This window comes from Natrix helvetica, assembly GCF_964273705.1.
Source record: "Natrix helvetica genome assembly, chromosome: 7".
Lineage (NCBI taxonomy): Eukaryota > Metazoa > Chordata > Lepidosauria > Squamata > Natricidae > Natrix > Natrix helvetica.
In genome coordinates, this window is record NC_138558.1 from 11,294,543 (window position 1) to 11,311,542 (window position 17,000).

General features: G+C 44.1%; 1 protein-coding gene across 9 annotated transcripts in view; it reads right to left on the reverse strand.

Moving 5' to 3' along the window:
* Positions 1-17,000, reverse strand: part of SEC31A (SEC31 homolog A, COPII coat complex component) — a 70,801-nt gene that overhangs the window by 36,493 nt on the left and 17,308 nt on the right. For 8 of the 9 annotated variants that reach the window (XM_081959197.1, XM_081959196.1, XM_081959198.1 and 5 more), the window contains exons 10-17: positions 15,660-15,812; positions 14,447-14,677; positions 13,735-13,809; positions 12,687-12,737; positions 9,017-9,094; positions 6,131-6,197; positions 5,328-5,506; positions 2,245-2,371 (exon numbers count right to left, since the gene is read on the reverse strand). In XM_081959197.1, coding sequence (XP_081815323.1) covers positions 2,245-2,371; positions 5,328-5,506; positions 6,131-6,197; positions 9,017-9,094; positions 12,687-12,737; positions 13,735-13,809; positions 14,447-14,677; positions 15,660-15,812 — 961 coding nt within the window. The remainder of the gene's footprint in view (positions 1-2,244; positions 2,372-5,327; positions 5,507-6,130; positions 6,198-9,016; positions 9,095-12,686; positions 12,738-13,734; positions 13,810-14,446; positions 14,678-15,659; positions 15,813-17,000) is intronic. The other variant, XM_081959200.1, reaches the window with a different exon arrangement.

Genomic DNA, 17,000 nt, shown 5'->3' on the forward strand with positions numbered 1-17,000 from the left:
ACATGTGGCCATAGAACAATTTATCCACATAATTAGAAAGCATTGGAGACTCAGGTACACCTTCTCCCGCATTTCCCTTTCTTCATTTGCTGCTGCTGGTGATGTGTGTGTCTGTGTGTTGGGATACAAATGGGCGTACCAGTGTCTGCTGGGAGCACCAGGTACCGTTTCCAGTGCTCCGGAGGACCCTCCCTCCCTCCCTTACCTGTATATGAGCCAATCAGGGCTTTCGTGCATGGAACATACGACGCCTATGCGACACTCTGCCGAGCAGCTGGAGCATCGTGGGCAGTAAGTACGCATGCGTGCATGCACGTGGTGGACGCCCGGCCCCATTGCAGCATACCGGTTGCAACGGGATCCGGAACTCACCACTGGTGTGTGTATATGTATTAGGCATGTATATATGTATGTATTGGATTTATGTGTTTCCCATCTCATCCGGAGGCGACTCTGAGCAGCTTACAAATATTAAAAAGATAAAACAGTTAATAACAATAATCAGTTATCTAAAATGTATCATTAGAAGGTTACCCGCAGCTAGAACTGTATTTGTACAACATTGGAAAAGTGAAGAGATCCCTATTGATGAGAAGGTGACTAGGAAAATTTTAGAATGTGCAGAAATGAACAGATTAACGCTGGCAATTAAGGAGAAAGAGCAAACCGAATACTATATGATATGGGAATTATTTTATCCATGGTTAGAGAATAAAAATAGAAGTTGGAAGTAAAAGAAGGAGGTTAAAGAAGAGTAGAAAATATGTTAAGATAGAGATATAAACAATATCATAATTGTGATGTATTATGATGATGAGGATTATTATGTTTAATGTCATTGTTATATTTTAGTAGAAGATATGTTAACAGAAAAAACAAACAGGTTCACTATGTAAAACTATTTAATATACTATAATTCTAAGATTAGAGAATTAATATCAATGTAAATGATGTTGTAAATTTTAATGGTTCAATTTGTACCCAGACGACACACTGTTTAAGGAAAGGGAGAATGTTTATATTTTTTTAAAAATGATTTTTTTTTAAAAAAAAAAAGATTAAAATGGGGGCAGGGGAGAAAGGAGTATGAAGGCCACAGGGGAAGGTGGGATCTTCTCTCAACAAATATCCAACATTAGAAATTACGTTTCATCCAGGATTAATTTTGAGGACAAATGTATGGATTAGGATAAATAGATACCCGGGCAACTCCAGGTTATCAGCTAGTCTGAAATAAGACGCTGGAATGGGAAGTAGCTTGATGAAATCTTAACCACAGTTACAACGTAGTCTGACCTAATGTAAGCAAACCCAGGAGTTCAGCTTGCTTTCCAGTTTTGCAACTGGACAATCTGTCCCAAAGGTGCTTTTTTTCAAGAGGTAACTGGACTTTCTGGTTTTTCTTTGAAGACTTTTCGCTTCTCACCCAAGAGGCTTCTTCAGCTCTGGCAATCATTCCCCACCAATCAATCAGAGCTGAAGAAGCTTCCTGGATGAGAAGAGAAAGGTCTTCAAAGAAAAAACAGTAAGTCCAGTTACACCTCTTGAAAAAGCACCTTTGGGACAACTATGACCTGGATGGCTGAGAATCTCCATAGATATTTAACTGGAAAATCTCCTCCCAATTCTAGATTACAACACTTCTGGAGAGTTGGAGAGACGAGCTATATGTATATTTCAAGTTATGCGAATGGGCACTGATCCCAAAGTTAAAGCCGTTCAAGATCCAGAATGATTTCTCATCGAGTTGCTAGAAAAGGACAGCTTTTACAGGAGGGCTGCCTTCTGAACTATAATTTTTTAACAGCTTAATAATACTTGTCATTTCCTCTCAGAGTTCCGCATATCCAATGCTTTCAAATATTAATTCTCAGCTATTAATCAGGACCAGTGCTCCTCGTCAGAGACAAATTAAAGGCCATTAGTAACCAGGAGGATTTAGAATAGGAGGCCCATACAATAAAATAGGAGGCGCTATTTTTACCTTCAGGCACGAAATCCGAATGCCCAAGTTAAATAAATAATTAGTAAAGGAGATGTGCCAGGTATTATTTCCCTGGATTGAGAACATTATTTATAAGTATGTATGCATGCACGTGTGTATGTGTGTGTGTGTGTGTGTGTGTGTGTGTATCTGTATCTCTCCCCCCCCCACAACCTGCCTGCCTGCCTGCATTTATATCTATAGGGGTAGGAATGGGGGTGGTGGGAATATTTAGAATTGTGATTGCCCATCTGGCTTACCACAAAGAACTGCAAATTCATCCGGCCTAGCGTAAGTCAACACAGCTGCCAAGGCCTCTTTCCAGTTTTGCAAATCGCACGACTGGACAATCTCCTTCCAGTTCTTGGTTACAACAGCAGTGATGAGCTGGAATGGGGGTGGGGGGGTGGGGGGGAGACGACATACAGACACACAAACGTCAATAGAACCTTCAAAATGCCCTTTCTCCAATGTTGTGCAATTTTAACTGAGTAATGAGAACACATAGAACACCCTTCCCCAAATGGCTGCCAAAATAACAAGAGTTGGAAGGGACCTTGTAGGTCATCTAGTCCAACCCCGCCCAAGCAGGAGACCCTACACCGTTTCTGATAGATGGCAGTCCAGTCTCCTCTTGAAAGCTTCCAGGGATGAAGCTCCCACAACTTCTGAAGGCAACTTCTGTTTCATGGGTTGATTGTTCTGTCAGAAAATTTCTCCTTATCTCCAGGTTGAATCTCTCCTTGATCGGTTTCTATCCATTATTTCTCCCCTGGCCTTCAGGTGCTTTGGAAAATAGCTTGACTCCCTCTTCTTTGTGGCAACCCCTGAGATATCAGAACACTGCTATCATGTCTCCCCTAGTCCTTCTTTTCATTAAACTAGACATACCCAGTTCCTGCAACTGTTTCTCATATGTTTTATCCTCCAGTCCCCTAATCATCTTTGTTGCTCTACTCTGCACTCTCTTTCTAGAGTCTCCACGTCTTTTTTATAGTGTGGTGACCAAAACTAGATGCAGTATTCTAGGTATGGTCTTGCTAAGGCTGTCTCTAGATAGGTGAAGACTGCACCCCACAGAATTTGGCCATCCCTGGGCTTCCATTGCAGGCAACTCAGTCCCAGGGCATATGGAAAGCTTCTGTAGAACTTGGTTCCCACCAGATTGCATTATGCTATGCATGAATCGGTTGGTCAGAGATCCACTGAAATCACTGACGATCACAATCGCGACTAACTCAGGTCCTCCTGATCTTGACAGGTCTACCTGAGGAATGGCCAACTCTGGAATCAACGTTGATACTTGCTTCATCTGTTGCCACAGTATAAGCAGCCCTTGACTTACGACCACACATTTCTGTCGGTGAGACAGTTCAGTGAGTTTTGCTCCATTTTATGCCCTTTCTTCAGTTGTTAAGTGAATCGCTGCAGTTGTTATGTGAATCACCTGGCTGTTAAGTCAATCTGGCTTCCCCATTGACTTGGCATGCCAGGAGGTGACAAAAAGGGGAGTACATGACCCCAGGACACGGCAACTGTCATAAATGTGAAGCCGTTGACAAGCATCCGGATTTTGATCACGTGTGTGTGGGCTGCGACAGTCGTAAGTGTGAAAACCAGTCATAAGTCACTTTTTCCAGTGCCACTGTAAATTTGAATGGTCACTAACTCAACTATCGTAAGCTGAGGACTACCTATATTTTGAGTTAAGTAGAACAAAAGGGTCGGGCTTTCTATACCAGTGGTCCGTGGAACACTGGGGATCCTGTGAGAAAATTTCGGTGGTCTGCAGAAAAAATTATCTGCATTTTTTATATTGCACTATCTTTATCTTTTTTTAAAAAATTGTATTGCTGGTCCACGGGATTTAAAATTATGAATTTAGTGGTCCCCGAGATCCGAAAGGTTGGGAATCCCTGTTCTATACCCAAACCCCGCCTTATTTTCACAGAACCTCGACCGAATGGAGACATTAAATATGGATTATCATGAAGCATGAACGAGTCAGACCTTGGCATCCATCCAGAGTCTGGGAAGTGGATTTCTCTTTTGCTCATCTCTGAGCTGTGCTTTTTAAGATCCAGCTGCCATGCTCTCTTATTACACAGTATACCTGTTTGAAAGAAATGTCTTTTTCCTTTTCTCCTTGTAACATTACCTTACACTGGGCATCAAGTGTTGAGTCCAATCTGATCTTTGCATTTCTCCATGGCTTATGTTGATGTATAGCAATAGCACCTACATCAGGGGCCAGCAACCCATGGCTCCAGAGCCGCATGTGGCTCTTTCATCCCTCTGCTGCAGCTCCCTGTCACTGGTCGGTGCCAAAACTTTGAGAAGAGCTTCCGTTTTTGGGGGGGGGGGGGGAAGGGGGGGAGGAGCACCACACGCCAGGAAGAGACTCTATGGCAAGGGGTGGGTTTTCTGGTCGGCTCCACAATTAATAGGGCTTTCGGTTAGGACAGGTAGAGGAAAAAGGACTCTGCACTAGGAGGAGACTCTATGGTGGGGGAACTGGACTTCCGGTGGGCTCCAGAATTGAATGGGAGGCTTCCAGTTAGGACCTTTGTGGCTCTTGGAATGTTTAAGGTTGCCGACCTGTGACCTAGACTTATATACCGCTTCACAGTGCTTTTACAGCCCTCTCTAAGCGGTTTACAGAGTCAGCCTATCACCGCCCAACAATTTAGATCCTCATTTGACCCACCTGGGAAGGATGGAAGATTGAGTCAACCTTGAGCCTGGTGAGATTTGAACCGCCAAACCGCAAGCAGGCAGCAGAAGTAGCCTGCAGTACTGCACTCTAACCACTGCGCCGCCATGGCCGTACAGGTAGTTCTCAACTTGCAACAGTTGGTTTAGTGACCGTTCGAAGTTACAATGGCACGGAAAAAAATGACTTATGATCATTTTCCATAATTATGACTGTTGCAACATTCCCAGGGTTACGTGATCAAAATTCAGGCACTTGGCAACTGACTCATATTTATGACCGTTGCACTGTCCCGGGGACACGTGATCCTCTTTTGCGACCTTCTTATAAGCAAAGTCAATGGGAGAGCCAGATTTACTCAACAACTGCGTTACTGACTTGCCAACTGCAAGTGATTCACTTAATGGACGTAAAGAAATGGACGTAAAAGGGAGTTAAAAATCTCTTTTTAACAAATAAAAATGATGTGTCCTTTCGTAAATACATACCTGCTTAGCTATTCTCTGAATTGCCCAAGGGTTTGAAAGGGGAGGGGGGGAATAAGAAGAGGAGGAGGAGGAGGGAGTTAATCATGAGATTTGCCAATCTGTAAGTTTTATCCTTGCTTCCAGTTGAAAAAGTTCCACCTACCCTGGTAATTTTGCCTCTTGTTTTTGCAAAATACTTCTTCTGCGTCTTGGATAAGAGTTCCTGGCCACCAGCTATGGCAAGGATAATGGCGTCAGCCATGCGATTGTCGTACAGGCAGAGGTCCACGGCGCTTTCAAAGTTCCCCGTCAGCAAAGCTTGAGTGATCAAACCATCAATGTCTGCATGAAGGAGAACAAACACTCACAGATAATGCTCATCAACATTATCTTATAATCAAAATGTACCATGTTTCCCCCAAAATATGACATGTCCAGAAAATAAGGCCATGACAGATTTTTGGGGTGGGGAAAAATATAAACCCTCCCCTGAAAATAAGCCCCTTGGACAACAATCCCTCCGGCCAGGCAGAGAGCCACTCACTGATCTAGCGGTATTCCGAAGGTGCAAAGTTGTGGGAGCCGGGGGGGGGGGGGGAGGCGCATGCGCAGCTTGGCGCCTTTGAAATACTGCTAGGTCGGTGAGTGGCGCTCTGCCTGGCTGGAGAGGGGGGTTGCTGGGCAGAGCGTGGTCACCTCATGGCTGCTGTGTTGCGCTGTTGTGACAGCGTAACACAGCTGTTCGCCCCTGAGGTTATGCCAGGCTCTTTGGGAGCCCGCTAACAAGAGAGCAGCCGCCTGGCAACCCCAAAACAATAAGCCCCCCTTCCCCCGATAATAAGGCCAAGGGCATATTTTGGAGGTCAAAAGAAAATAAGACCTGTCTTATTTTTGGGGAAACAGAAAATTAACTCCGTTTGGTAACCTGAGACGTTACGGAAGATGGATATATGTCTATATATTTACCTCCGGTGACAGAAATGTTAAAGGTTTCATTGACAGGTTGCAGTGAATCCATCTCAGTGTTTTTACTCTGGAAGGGGAAAAAACAATGCAGCTTAATATATTTTTCAGGACATGTTATTGAAATGCATTCTAATCATAACGTGCTTTATAACGGGAAACATTGTGGCAGAGCTGCACTGAAATGAAAACTGCCACTTAACAATAATTTATTTTATCCTACTCACTACAATGAGAAATGGTCTATTTACATTTTCACTCCTCTGATCATTCATCTTGGGAATGAACGCTATTGAACTTAATTTTGAGCAAATAGGCATAGGACTGGGGGGTATAATCATTTCTGCCATGTTATTCAAACTGTCATATTGAAGTATCTATAGAGGTACTAGCTGAAGGTGAGCAATGATACATTTGGTGACTTTTCATTAACATTTCTTGTGTGCATCACTGATAGCCCTCGACTTACAACGGTAATGGAGCCTGCGCATTGTGGTCGTTTTCTGACCGAGGCGTCCCAAGAGCATGAAGCAAACTCCTTGTCCCGACAAAATCCCCTTGTATTAATTTACTGTGAATTCTGCTCATTCACATCCAGCAAAGTCTTTCAAGGGAGGATTTACAGTCACAGAACTTATCTGGCCTAGAGATCTGCCAGGCCGATATCTGCGAAACTTGGCAAGGAGTCTTTGAGTCACGAACCAATTAAGAGAACTGATTGTCTCCTGCAAACTCCACTCCCCTTTCGCTCCTCTTTTATTTCCTCTGGGAGGGGCAGTTCATCGTCCACCTGTGGCCTTACACCCAAGTCGACCCCTGTTCTTTAGCTCTTCCCTTCGCCTGGCAACAGGCTCCAGCTGTTCTTCTGCCTCACTGATCTCTGACTCCAAAGGCAGCTGATAACTGTCAGACAGCCCTGGCCCCCTCTCTGCCTCCGACACAGAGCCCTCATCAGAGCTTTCCTCAGCTTCCAGGACTGGCCCATCTTCCTCCCCAACCTCCTCACTGTCCGAATCTGCTGCCAGCTGTGCTGGCGGGCCACAACAGTAAGTCACGATGGTCATAAAGCAGGACACCCATGTCATAAACCCCATTTTACGATGTTTGTTGTGGTGGTTGTTCAGCAAACACCACAATTGTTAAGCAAACTAAATCATTCGTTATGGGGGAAATGCTTTAAAAAGCAGCCATGTGACCGCAAGGCACTGCAAGCAGCCCTAAGTATAGTCTTTATTGTCCTTGTGCAAAATAGATACAACGAAATTGAAAGTCCGGGCTGGTTGGCCAGCAGCTTAAATACAGTCATGCGATTGTGGGAGGATGGCTGTCGGTCCATTATAACTTGAAATGGCGGCTAAATGACCCATCGTTAGTTGAGGTCTACCCACATGTGCAAAATACACACCAGCCTCATTTTGTTGTGGCCTGTTGGCCGCCGACCCCTCCAGCAGCCGAATCAGAGGAGGAGGAGGAAACATGGGAGTCAGGGTCAACATCAAGGCAACCTGAGAGCTCCGAGGGGAAGAGGGAATGGAGCTGTCAGAGAGAGGCGGAACCTGGGCCATCCATCAGCCCTCAGATGGAGAGTCAACAGCCCCCAGGTCTGGAGGTGGCTGATGAAGAAGAGGAGGAACAGCTGGACCCAGTGCCTGAGGCGCGGATGTGCAGAAGGCAGAGGAGAGGAGAGCAGTGGAAATCCATGGGCCGGTCCTTGGGACAGAAGAGCCACCGCTGCTAATGAAGCCCCACCCTAGCTCTGGGGATATAAGGCAGGGGGCGGAGATGAATAGATGGGGCAGAGGAGAGGAGAGCCGTGGAAATCTATGGGCCGGTCCTTGGGACAGAAGAGCCACCGCTGCTAATGAAGCCCCACCCTAGCTCTGGGGATAAAAGGCAGGGGGCGGAGATGAATAGATGGGGCAGAGGAGAGGAGAGCCGTGGAAATCTATGGGCCGGTCCTTGGGACAGAAGAGCCACCGCTGCTAATGAAGCCCCACCCTAGCTCTGGGGATAAAAGGCAGGGGGCGGAGATGAATAGATGGGGCAGAGGAGAGGAGAGCCGTGGAAATCTATGGGCCGGTCCTTGGGACAGAAGAGCCACCGTTGCTAATGAAGCCCCACCCTAGCTCTGGGGATAAAAGGCAGGGGGCGGAGATGAATAGATGGGGCAGACAACTATTCACCTCCCTGCCAGACAGACTTGTTAGCCTGCGGTGAAAGTTTGCTGTGTTTGGGGAGCTGGTTCAGAACACATTTATTTCCAAAACATCCAATCACAGCAGGCAACATCCTTGCTGCTAAGTCAAATATGGCTAAACTTTGAAGGTAATTTGAATACCATCTCAGTTTACAGGCAGTCCCGGGGATACAGGTAGGCCTCGACTTTCGCGACCACAATTGAGCCCAACCTTTCTGTTGTTAAGTGAGACATTCATGGAGCTTTTTCCCATTGTACGACCTTTCTTGGCACAGCTGTGAAGCGAATCGCTGCGGTTGTTACGGTAGTAACGCGCTTGTTAAGGGGACTCCGGCTTCCCCGTTCACTTTGCTTGTCAGAAGGTCGCAAAAGGGGGTCGCGTTACCCCGGCAACCGTCATAAATATGAGTCAGCTGACAACAGTCTGAACTTTGATTACACGGCCGTGAGGATGCTTCAGCCGGTGGTGTGAAAAACGGTCGTAAGTTCACTTATTTCAGGGCTGTAGTAACTTTGAACGGACCCTCAATGAACTGTTGTAAGTCGAGGACTCCCTGTACATCCCTCAGGACAGGAGATACCCACAGAAGCAAGCAGGTTAGTTGGGAATCCATGCACAATCACTCACATTCTCTACCCGTGTGTGTCAGTTTGCATATTTTTTAGCACAAAAGGGTGGTGGTGGAGAATACCTCTGGCAACAGCTGGTCCTTAACCGCAAGACCCTCTCCAACATCAGGCTGTGCAAGCGGATCAGGTTCCTCGTGAGCCTTTCTCACCGATACGAAGAGGACGTTTGAAAGATTAAAGCAAAGAAACCAACTCCTTAACCAATGCAAACAGCCCACAAATAGCCCCAAGAGGTCTCCCAAAAAAGTGTCGTGTTAGTAAACCTAGAGTTAGAGCAACAAGGAGAAGAACCCGATTCTTTCTTTCTTTCTTTCTTTCTTTCTTTCTTTCTTTCTTTCTTTCTTTCTTTCTTTCTTTCTTTCTTTCTTTCTTCTTTCTTTCTTTCTTTCTCTCTCTCTCTCTCTCTCTCTTTCTTTCTTTCTAACATTTCTCTTTCTGAAGAATCCAAATATTGACTGCTTGCTAAAATAATTACAGGAGACCTTCAACCCACACCGGCTGCAGGAATGTAAGGAAGTGTAGCAGAAACCATAGTTAGGTTTGTCCCCAGGATATGCACAAATATTCTCCTTGAGGGTAATTATTAGTAGTCATTAGCGTAGGGCAGGGGTGTCCAAACTTGGGAACTTTAAGACTTGTGGACTTCAACTCCCAGAATTCCCCAGCCAGCCATGCTGGCTGGGGAATTCTGGGAGTTGAAGTCCACAATTCCCAAGTTTGGACACCCCTGGCGTATGGCAATGATGGGGAACCTTTTTGGCACCGAGCACCTGCGTATGTGTTTCTCTGGGATGCAACCAGGAAGAGGAGCTGCCCACAGGGCATGCGCACGCCAGCAAATAAACTTTGGGTTTCCTGCGTGCACATGCGCACCGGCCGGCAAGTCTTCCAGTTACTGCCGCGCATATGCACACACCGATCAGCTGACAGGTGCGCAAGCTCACGCCGGAAAACAGAAGACCAGTTCTTCTGGGTTTCCGGCATTGCCACGCGCAAAAAGCCTAGCTGATCAGCACATGCGCATGCACGCCAGAAACCTGGAAGAGGAACAGTGGACACCATGCGTGCCAGGTGACATGGCTCTGCATACCACTTTGGGCATGCATGCCATAGGTTCACCATCACAGGCATAGGGCCTTGTTACGTTAACTAGGAGACCACAAGGCTAGTGCAGAGTAGTAGTTTGGCTTTTCAAGATGCCAGCCCTGTCGTAGGACGCCCAGGCGCACTCCCGAGGTGCGCCATAGGATGGCGAGCTGGCTTCGCCCCAGAGAGAAAGGCAACTGGCTCTTTCTGCAGTGTTACCCAAAGCCTCCTCCTTTCCAGGAGCTGCCTCGCGAATGGGCGCTGCAACTGGGAAGGTTCAGAGCTGTCAGGAATCTGATTGCCTGCACAGAGCATCAGCTTGTCTCCCGACCAAAATGGTACCTAGTATGTTTCCCCAAAAGTTAAGACCCGGGGCTTTTTTTTATTTGGCTCGAAAATAAGCACTAGGAGTTATTTTCAGGGGATGTCTTTTTTTTTTGACGTACAGGAGGCGGTGAGCATGGGGGCCGATGGGAGTGGGAGTGCTGCTATTGCCGGCCCAACCCTCTCTGTCTCACCATGTGCTTGCCCGTAGCCACAACAGGCCAAGCTCTTGGCGTGCCCTGGCGTCTGCTGGTCCTGCCTGCTGGCCCTGCTGCTACTGGGACACTGGAGCTCGTATCCCCCTCCCATGCAGATTTGGCCACCGGAATCACACTGGCAGGGTGGTAAAGGGCCAAGCCTCCATGAGGTGACTGGGGAAGGGAAGGAGCTGCAGTGTTAAGGGCCAACTCAGGGGTTGCTGCCTGTGTTTGTCAGGGGACACGTGGTTGGGTTGTGCAGGGGGCAGGGGGCATGTGCGCGGGGCACTCAAATTGCATTTTGAGGGTTGGTGCACCCCATTTTGGGCCTGGAAGGCCTCCTGCACCAACCTGGAAGCCAAAACGGGGTGTGGGAGTGCCGCACAACCCCCCACCCCCTGTGCCTGGAAAGCCAACCTAGAAGACAAAAATGGGCAAGGAGGAGTGGGGCGCATGCGCGGGGGACCCTCACATTGCATTTGGGGGTTGTACACTCTTTGAGCACTCGGCACCAAAAAGGTTAGCCATCACCGACCTATTCTATCTATCCTGTCTGTCTGTCTGATCTCTCTCTCTAATCTATCTATCTATCTATCATCTCTCTCTCTATCTATCTATCTATCTATCTATCTATCTATCTATCTATCTATCTATCATCTATCTATCATCTATCTATCTATCTATCTATCAATCATCTATCTATCTATCTATCTATCTATCTATCTATCTATCATCTATCTATCATCTATCTATCTATCTATCATCTATCTATCTATCTATCTATCTATCTATCTATCTATCATCTATCTATCATCTATCTATCTATCTATCTATCTATCATCTATCTATCTATCTATCTATCTATCTATCTATCTATCTATCATCTATCTATCATCTATCTATCTATCTATCATCTATCTATCATCTATCTATCTATCTATCTATCTATCTATCTATCATCTATCTATCTATCTATCTATCTATCATCTATCTATCTATCTATCTATCTATCTATCTATCTATCTATCTATCATCTATCTATCTATCTATCTATCTATCATCTATCTATCTATCTATCTATCATCTATCTATCTATCTATCTATCTATCATCTATCTATCTATCTATCTATCTATCTATCTATCTATCTATCTATCATCTATCTATCTATCTATCTATCTATCTATCTATCTATCTATCTATCATCTATCTATCATCTATCTATCTATCTATCATCTATCTATCATCTATCTATCTATCTATCTATCTATCTATCTATCTATCATCTATCTATCTATCTATCTATCTATCTATCTATCATCTATCTATCTATCTATCTATCTATCTATCTATCATCTATCTATCATCTATCTATCTATCTATCTATCTATCTATCATCTATCTATCTATCTATCTATCTATCTATCATCTATCTATCTATCTATCTATCTATCTATCTATCTATCTATCTATCTATGGAAAAATATGATTTAACATAAGTACAAAGCAAGAAAAATATATTGAAATCAAGCACTCTGCAGAAAGAGAAACCGTGCTTTAAAAGGAGGAGAAAGTTAGACTATGGCTGCAGAGGAATGAGGAGGAATGAAACCGGGAGTCAAACAGGGATTGAAGGAGGTGTACAAAGGAGAACAGCAAGGGGATGCCCAGCTCAGCTTGTGGCAGTGTTTAGCTTCTGCGGAGGATAAGCAATAAAAACTGTAGTTTTGTAATCCTTTGACGTGATTCATGTTGTTGATGGGCCGGTGCATACCCAGTGCATAACATCATAGAACAGAATAACAGAGTTGGAAGGGACCTTGGAGGCCTTCTAGTCCAACCCCATTTAGGTAGGAAACCCTACACCACTTCAGACAGATGGTTTGTCGTAGTTTACTTTAGAGTAAAACTAACAAATTGCAATGAATACTGAGTCTTCCACACATCCCCTTGTAGAGATCAGTGTTTTCCCTTAATGGGTATTGCATTGTCGGGATTTTAAATTCTTATTTTTTTAACTATATAAGCACTGGGCTGCAATAAAGTCAGAGTGAAAAGGTGCTACTTTCAAAATTTTATCAATTTTTTTTTTTAAGTTGCACTGGATTATCTATATTTTTTTTTACCTCATCTTGATCTCTGCCCTGAGGACTCTCCTTAGCAAGAGTTGAAGTAATCTAAGGAAAATAAAACAAATGGCGTAACACTTATTTTGGAGAATGAAGCTTCTTAACTTTAACTTCTTAAAAAAAAAAAAAACAGGCAAAAGGATGAAATATTTTCAATTTATCTGGTCAGATCTTAAGCGATACCGAAACAATCTAAATACTAAAACTGTTGTGATTTTTTTTCCTTCTTCCCTCATCCACCTATCCTTGCGTGTTACCGTATTTTTCAGAAGATGCACCAGAGTATAAGATACATCATGATTTTGAAGAGGTAAATTTTAAAAAAAAGTTTTTGCACTCTGCAGGCCTCTTTTTTGGGGGAAAAGGTGTGTCTTATACTCCAAAAAATACGGTAGTTGACCCAGGTGAGTGATATATTCAAGCAAGAAACACTCTGTGGATGTCCCTATTATTCAAATACTCTGTACCTGTCTTTTTCAACCTGAGTCCACTGCAAATTGAGATGGAAGCAAAAAACAACACAACCATCTTTTTTGAGCTGTGCGCACTGCATAGTTCTGGAATTAGCAGCAATGGGAATTTTTACGTGCTGCAACTCGGGCGCCCGCTTGTTGTAAATGTTGAAAAGTGTTGGTGGTGTAGGTCAGAGATGAATTGTATTGTTTTTCTGTGTTTTGCAATTTTTAGGCAGAGATACCCTAAAACCCCAAATTATTTCAAAAGTTCTTCCAGGGTAAAAAAAAAAAAAAAGTTGGGGAAAGCCTGATTTAGACTAAGAAACTATCAGCAAAAAAGAGAGGATGATATTTCATGCAATTACTAGGAATGTCATAAATTCATGAATTCCTAGGAATTCCTGAGCATTTTATTAATCAGAGAGCAGGCAGTTTTAAGATTATTGAGAAGTGAAAGGCATTTAATTCTTGCCGTATCTATTTTCTACCCATAGCCCCATGATTTCTTCCAAACCAAACCCAAAAGGCAATTAATAGATGACGAATATTTTTTAATGTAGTCCTTCAAAATGTAACATAGCAACGCTTACCTTCTGTCCCAGACTATCTTTTTTGTACCCCAAGAGTTCCAAATATTTGCCACGAGAGTCTTCCTCAAAATGCACCTTAAAAAATAAAAAATAAAATAAAAAGCAAAGAATGCATTTGAGAGCCTGGCTAGTTTTTGCGTTCTTCCTGCGTTCACAATGCAAGACACCTCTGCCAAACAATCACTATACATTATGGTAAAATTTAAATGACCCATTAGCTATGAAACTCTGTAGCAAAGCAATTGAAGTGAGGGAAGAGGGACAGCAGAGGGTAACAAAATCAGCTCTACATGGGGAAAAACGGTAGAGAAATGAAAGCTAACTGGATTTATTTTCTTTCTGTCTTCACTTACTCTTCTTCCAGAAATTTGTGAGTAGTTTCGTCAAAAGAGTTTTGCCAAAACCTAAAAGTACGATCCGGTTTTTTTGGCAAAACCATCATAAAACACAACCACATGGACGTGGGATGGAGCACTCGTGTTGGTTGGTGTGCCCCCTTGGGGGGGTGGCGCAACCACTGGTACTTTGAATCTGGGTCGTTTTAAATAGATCCAAAATAGGTCTGTTATAACTCAGAATGCTTGCTAAGCAATGGGTCATAAGTTGAGAACTGCCAAGTATTCTGGGGCCCATACGGATCCAAAAATATTTTCCACTTTGGATCTTTGCATGTCTTTTATTTTTAAAAGCGAGAAATTCTGAATGCAATCACCTTGAGGAAGGACCACACGCTCCTCTCGAAGTCATTTTTGGCTACATCGATTTTCTTCTGACAGTAGCTGACGAAGGCTTCGGCCTGAACCGCTTCCTGCAGCTGGTTGGACCGGTTCAAGAATTCATTCTCGGTGACAACTTGACTAACGTAGACGTGGTAGTGTTGTTGAGGATGTTCTCCTTGCTGTTGAGTCTTGCTGTTCTCAAAAGTGACCAGCCTCCCGCCAAACTGGAATTAAAGCAATCAGTGGTATTGTTAATCCATCCCTGCTCGTACAACTAGACAGTTTGAAAGCAAATCCTTTTTGGTGCTCAGTATGGTTTGTGTGGAATTGCAACAGTCTGCCTCACAAGGAGTTGGCAATTGTGAATACTACATATGAAACCAACACTCTTAGGACAGACGTTGGCAGCCCCTTTTGGACTCTAGGGGATTACACCGTCAGTTTATTTACCGTATTTTTCTGAGTATAAGACGCAGTGGAGTATAAAACACACCAAGATTTTGAAGAGGTAAATTTTTTAAAAAGGTTTTTGCACTCTGCAGACCTCCCAAAAACAGCACATTTTTCGTGAAAACGTGCCCTTCCTCCCCCCAAAAAGGGTACGAATAGCCTTTAGGAGGCTTATGGAGTGCTCCTGGGGGGGTGAGCCCCCCCCAATGAGCAAAAAACACTCAATTGTTCGCAAAAAAGGGCCCAGTTTTTTGTCAAAAAAGAGCATGCATAGCCTTTAGGGGGCTTATAGAGTGATCCTGGGGGCTGGAGGAGCCAAAATTGAGCAAAAACCAGCCCATTTTTCGCTCATTTCTGCCTCCCCAGCCCCCAGGAGCACTCTTTAAACCTCCTAAAGGCTATACATGGCCATTTTTGCGAAGGTGGTGGGGTTTCGGGAGGCAAAAAATGCTGTATTCAGTGTATAAGACGCACCCAGATTTTCAGCCTCTTTTTTGAGGGAAAAAGGTGCGTCTTATACTCCGAAAAATACGGTAGGTCATAAAATACCAATTAAACACACACAAATATTGAATTAAAACTGATCTAAAATAAAAGCCATTTCTGAAGTTAGGAATATTAATTCCAAGAGGGTAAAATACAACCATAAATTCAACAAGAGTTGAACAAGTAAGGCAAAATTTAAATCATAAATATTTGGCGTAGCTGCTGTTAGGTACACTGCCTCTTTTTTGGATCTAAACAGCAGGGACTTACAGAAAAAGATGCTCCCACGGGTCGACGGATCCACTTGGGTGGTTTCTTCAGAGGGAGAACTGTGCTCTGAGGGGTGGTCTGTTGTGGGAGCTGCAACGGAGGAAGGGGTTGCCCCGTTCCAAAGGGATCGAGATTGCCGAAAGACGAAGAGAGCTTTTGAAAACAGAAAAGAAAGAGGAAATTATTCCTTGATCTTTATCTCAATCCAATTCCAGGGCAAACCTTTGTGTGTTAGAATCTGTTTGCCATTTGTCAAAAGTGCCTTCTGTGTTTGTTTTTAAAATCAAAGGATAATAAGTGTCAGAATATTCATGAACTGGCAGAGACATGGTAACAAGGTCAGCCAATGAATAGGCACAGCAACTAAGTCAGCCAATGAGGGCTGCTTGGGAGCTGAGAAAGCAAGGAGCCCGGCCGTGGCTTAGGCTTAGCTTAACTTCCCTGTATACAGGTGAAACTCGAAAAATTAGAACATCGTGCAAAAGTTCATGTATTTCAGTAATGCAACTTAAAAGGTGAAACTAATATATGAGATAAGACTCATTACATGCAAAGCAAGATAGTTCAAGCCGTGATTTGTCATAATTGTGATGATTATGGCGTACAGCTCATGAAAACCCCAACTCCACCATCTCAGAAAAGTAGAATATTACATGCAATCAATAAAACAAGGATTGTACATAGAACAATATCGGACCTCTGAAAAGTATAAGCACGCATATGTACTCAGTACTTGGTTTCGGCCCCTTTTGCAGCAATTACTGCCTCAATGCAGTGTGGCATGGAAGCTATCAGCCTGTGACACTGCTGAGGTGTTATGGAAGACCAGGATGCTTCAATAGTGGCCTTCAGCTCTTCTGCATTGTTCGGTCTCATGTCTCTCATCTTTCTCTTGGCAATGCCCCATAGAGTCTCTATGAGGTTCAGGTCAGGCGAGTTTGCTGGCCAATCAAGCACAGTAATCCCACGGTCATTGAACCAGGTTTTGGTGCTTTTGGCAGTGTGGGCAGCTGGAAAATGAAGTCAGCATCCCATAAAGCTCTTCTGTGGAAGGAAGTATGCTCCAAAATCTTTTCTGATGAGAGCAACTTTTGCCAAAAGCACCAAAAACTGGTTCAATGACCGTGGAATTACTGTGCTTGATTGGCCTCCCCATTCTTCCTCCATACTCTGGGTCCTTGGTTTCCAAATAAGATGCAAAAGTTGCTCTCATCAGAAAAGAGGACTTTGGACCACTGAGTAACAGGGCTTTGGACCATTGTGCTTCATTAAGACCAGGGTCAACGCAGCCATCTACCAGGAGATTTTGGAGCACTTCATGCTTCCTTCTGCAGACGATGG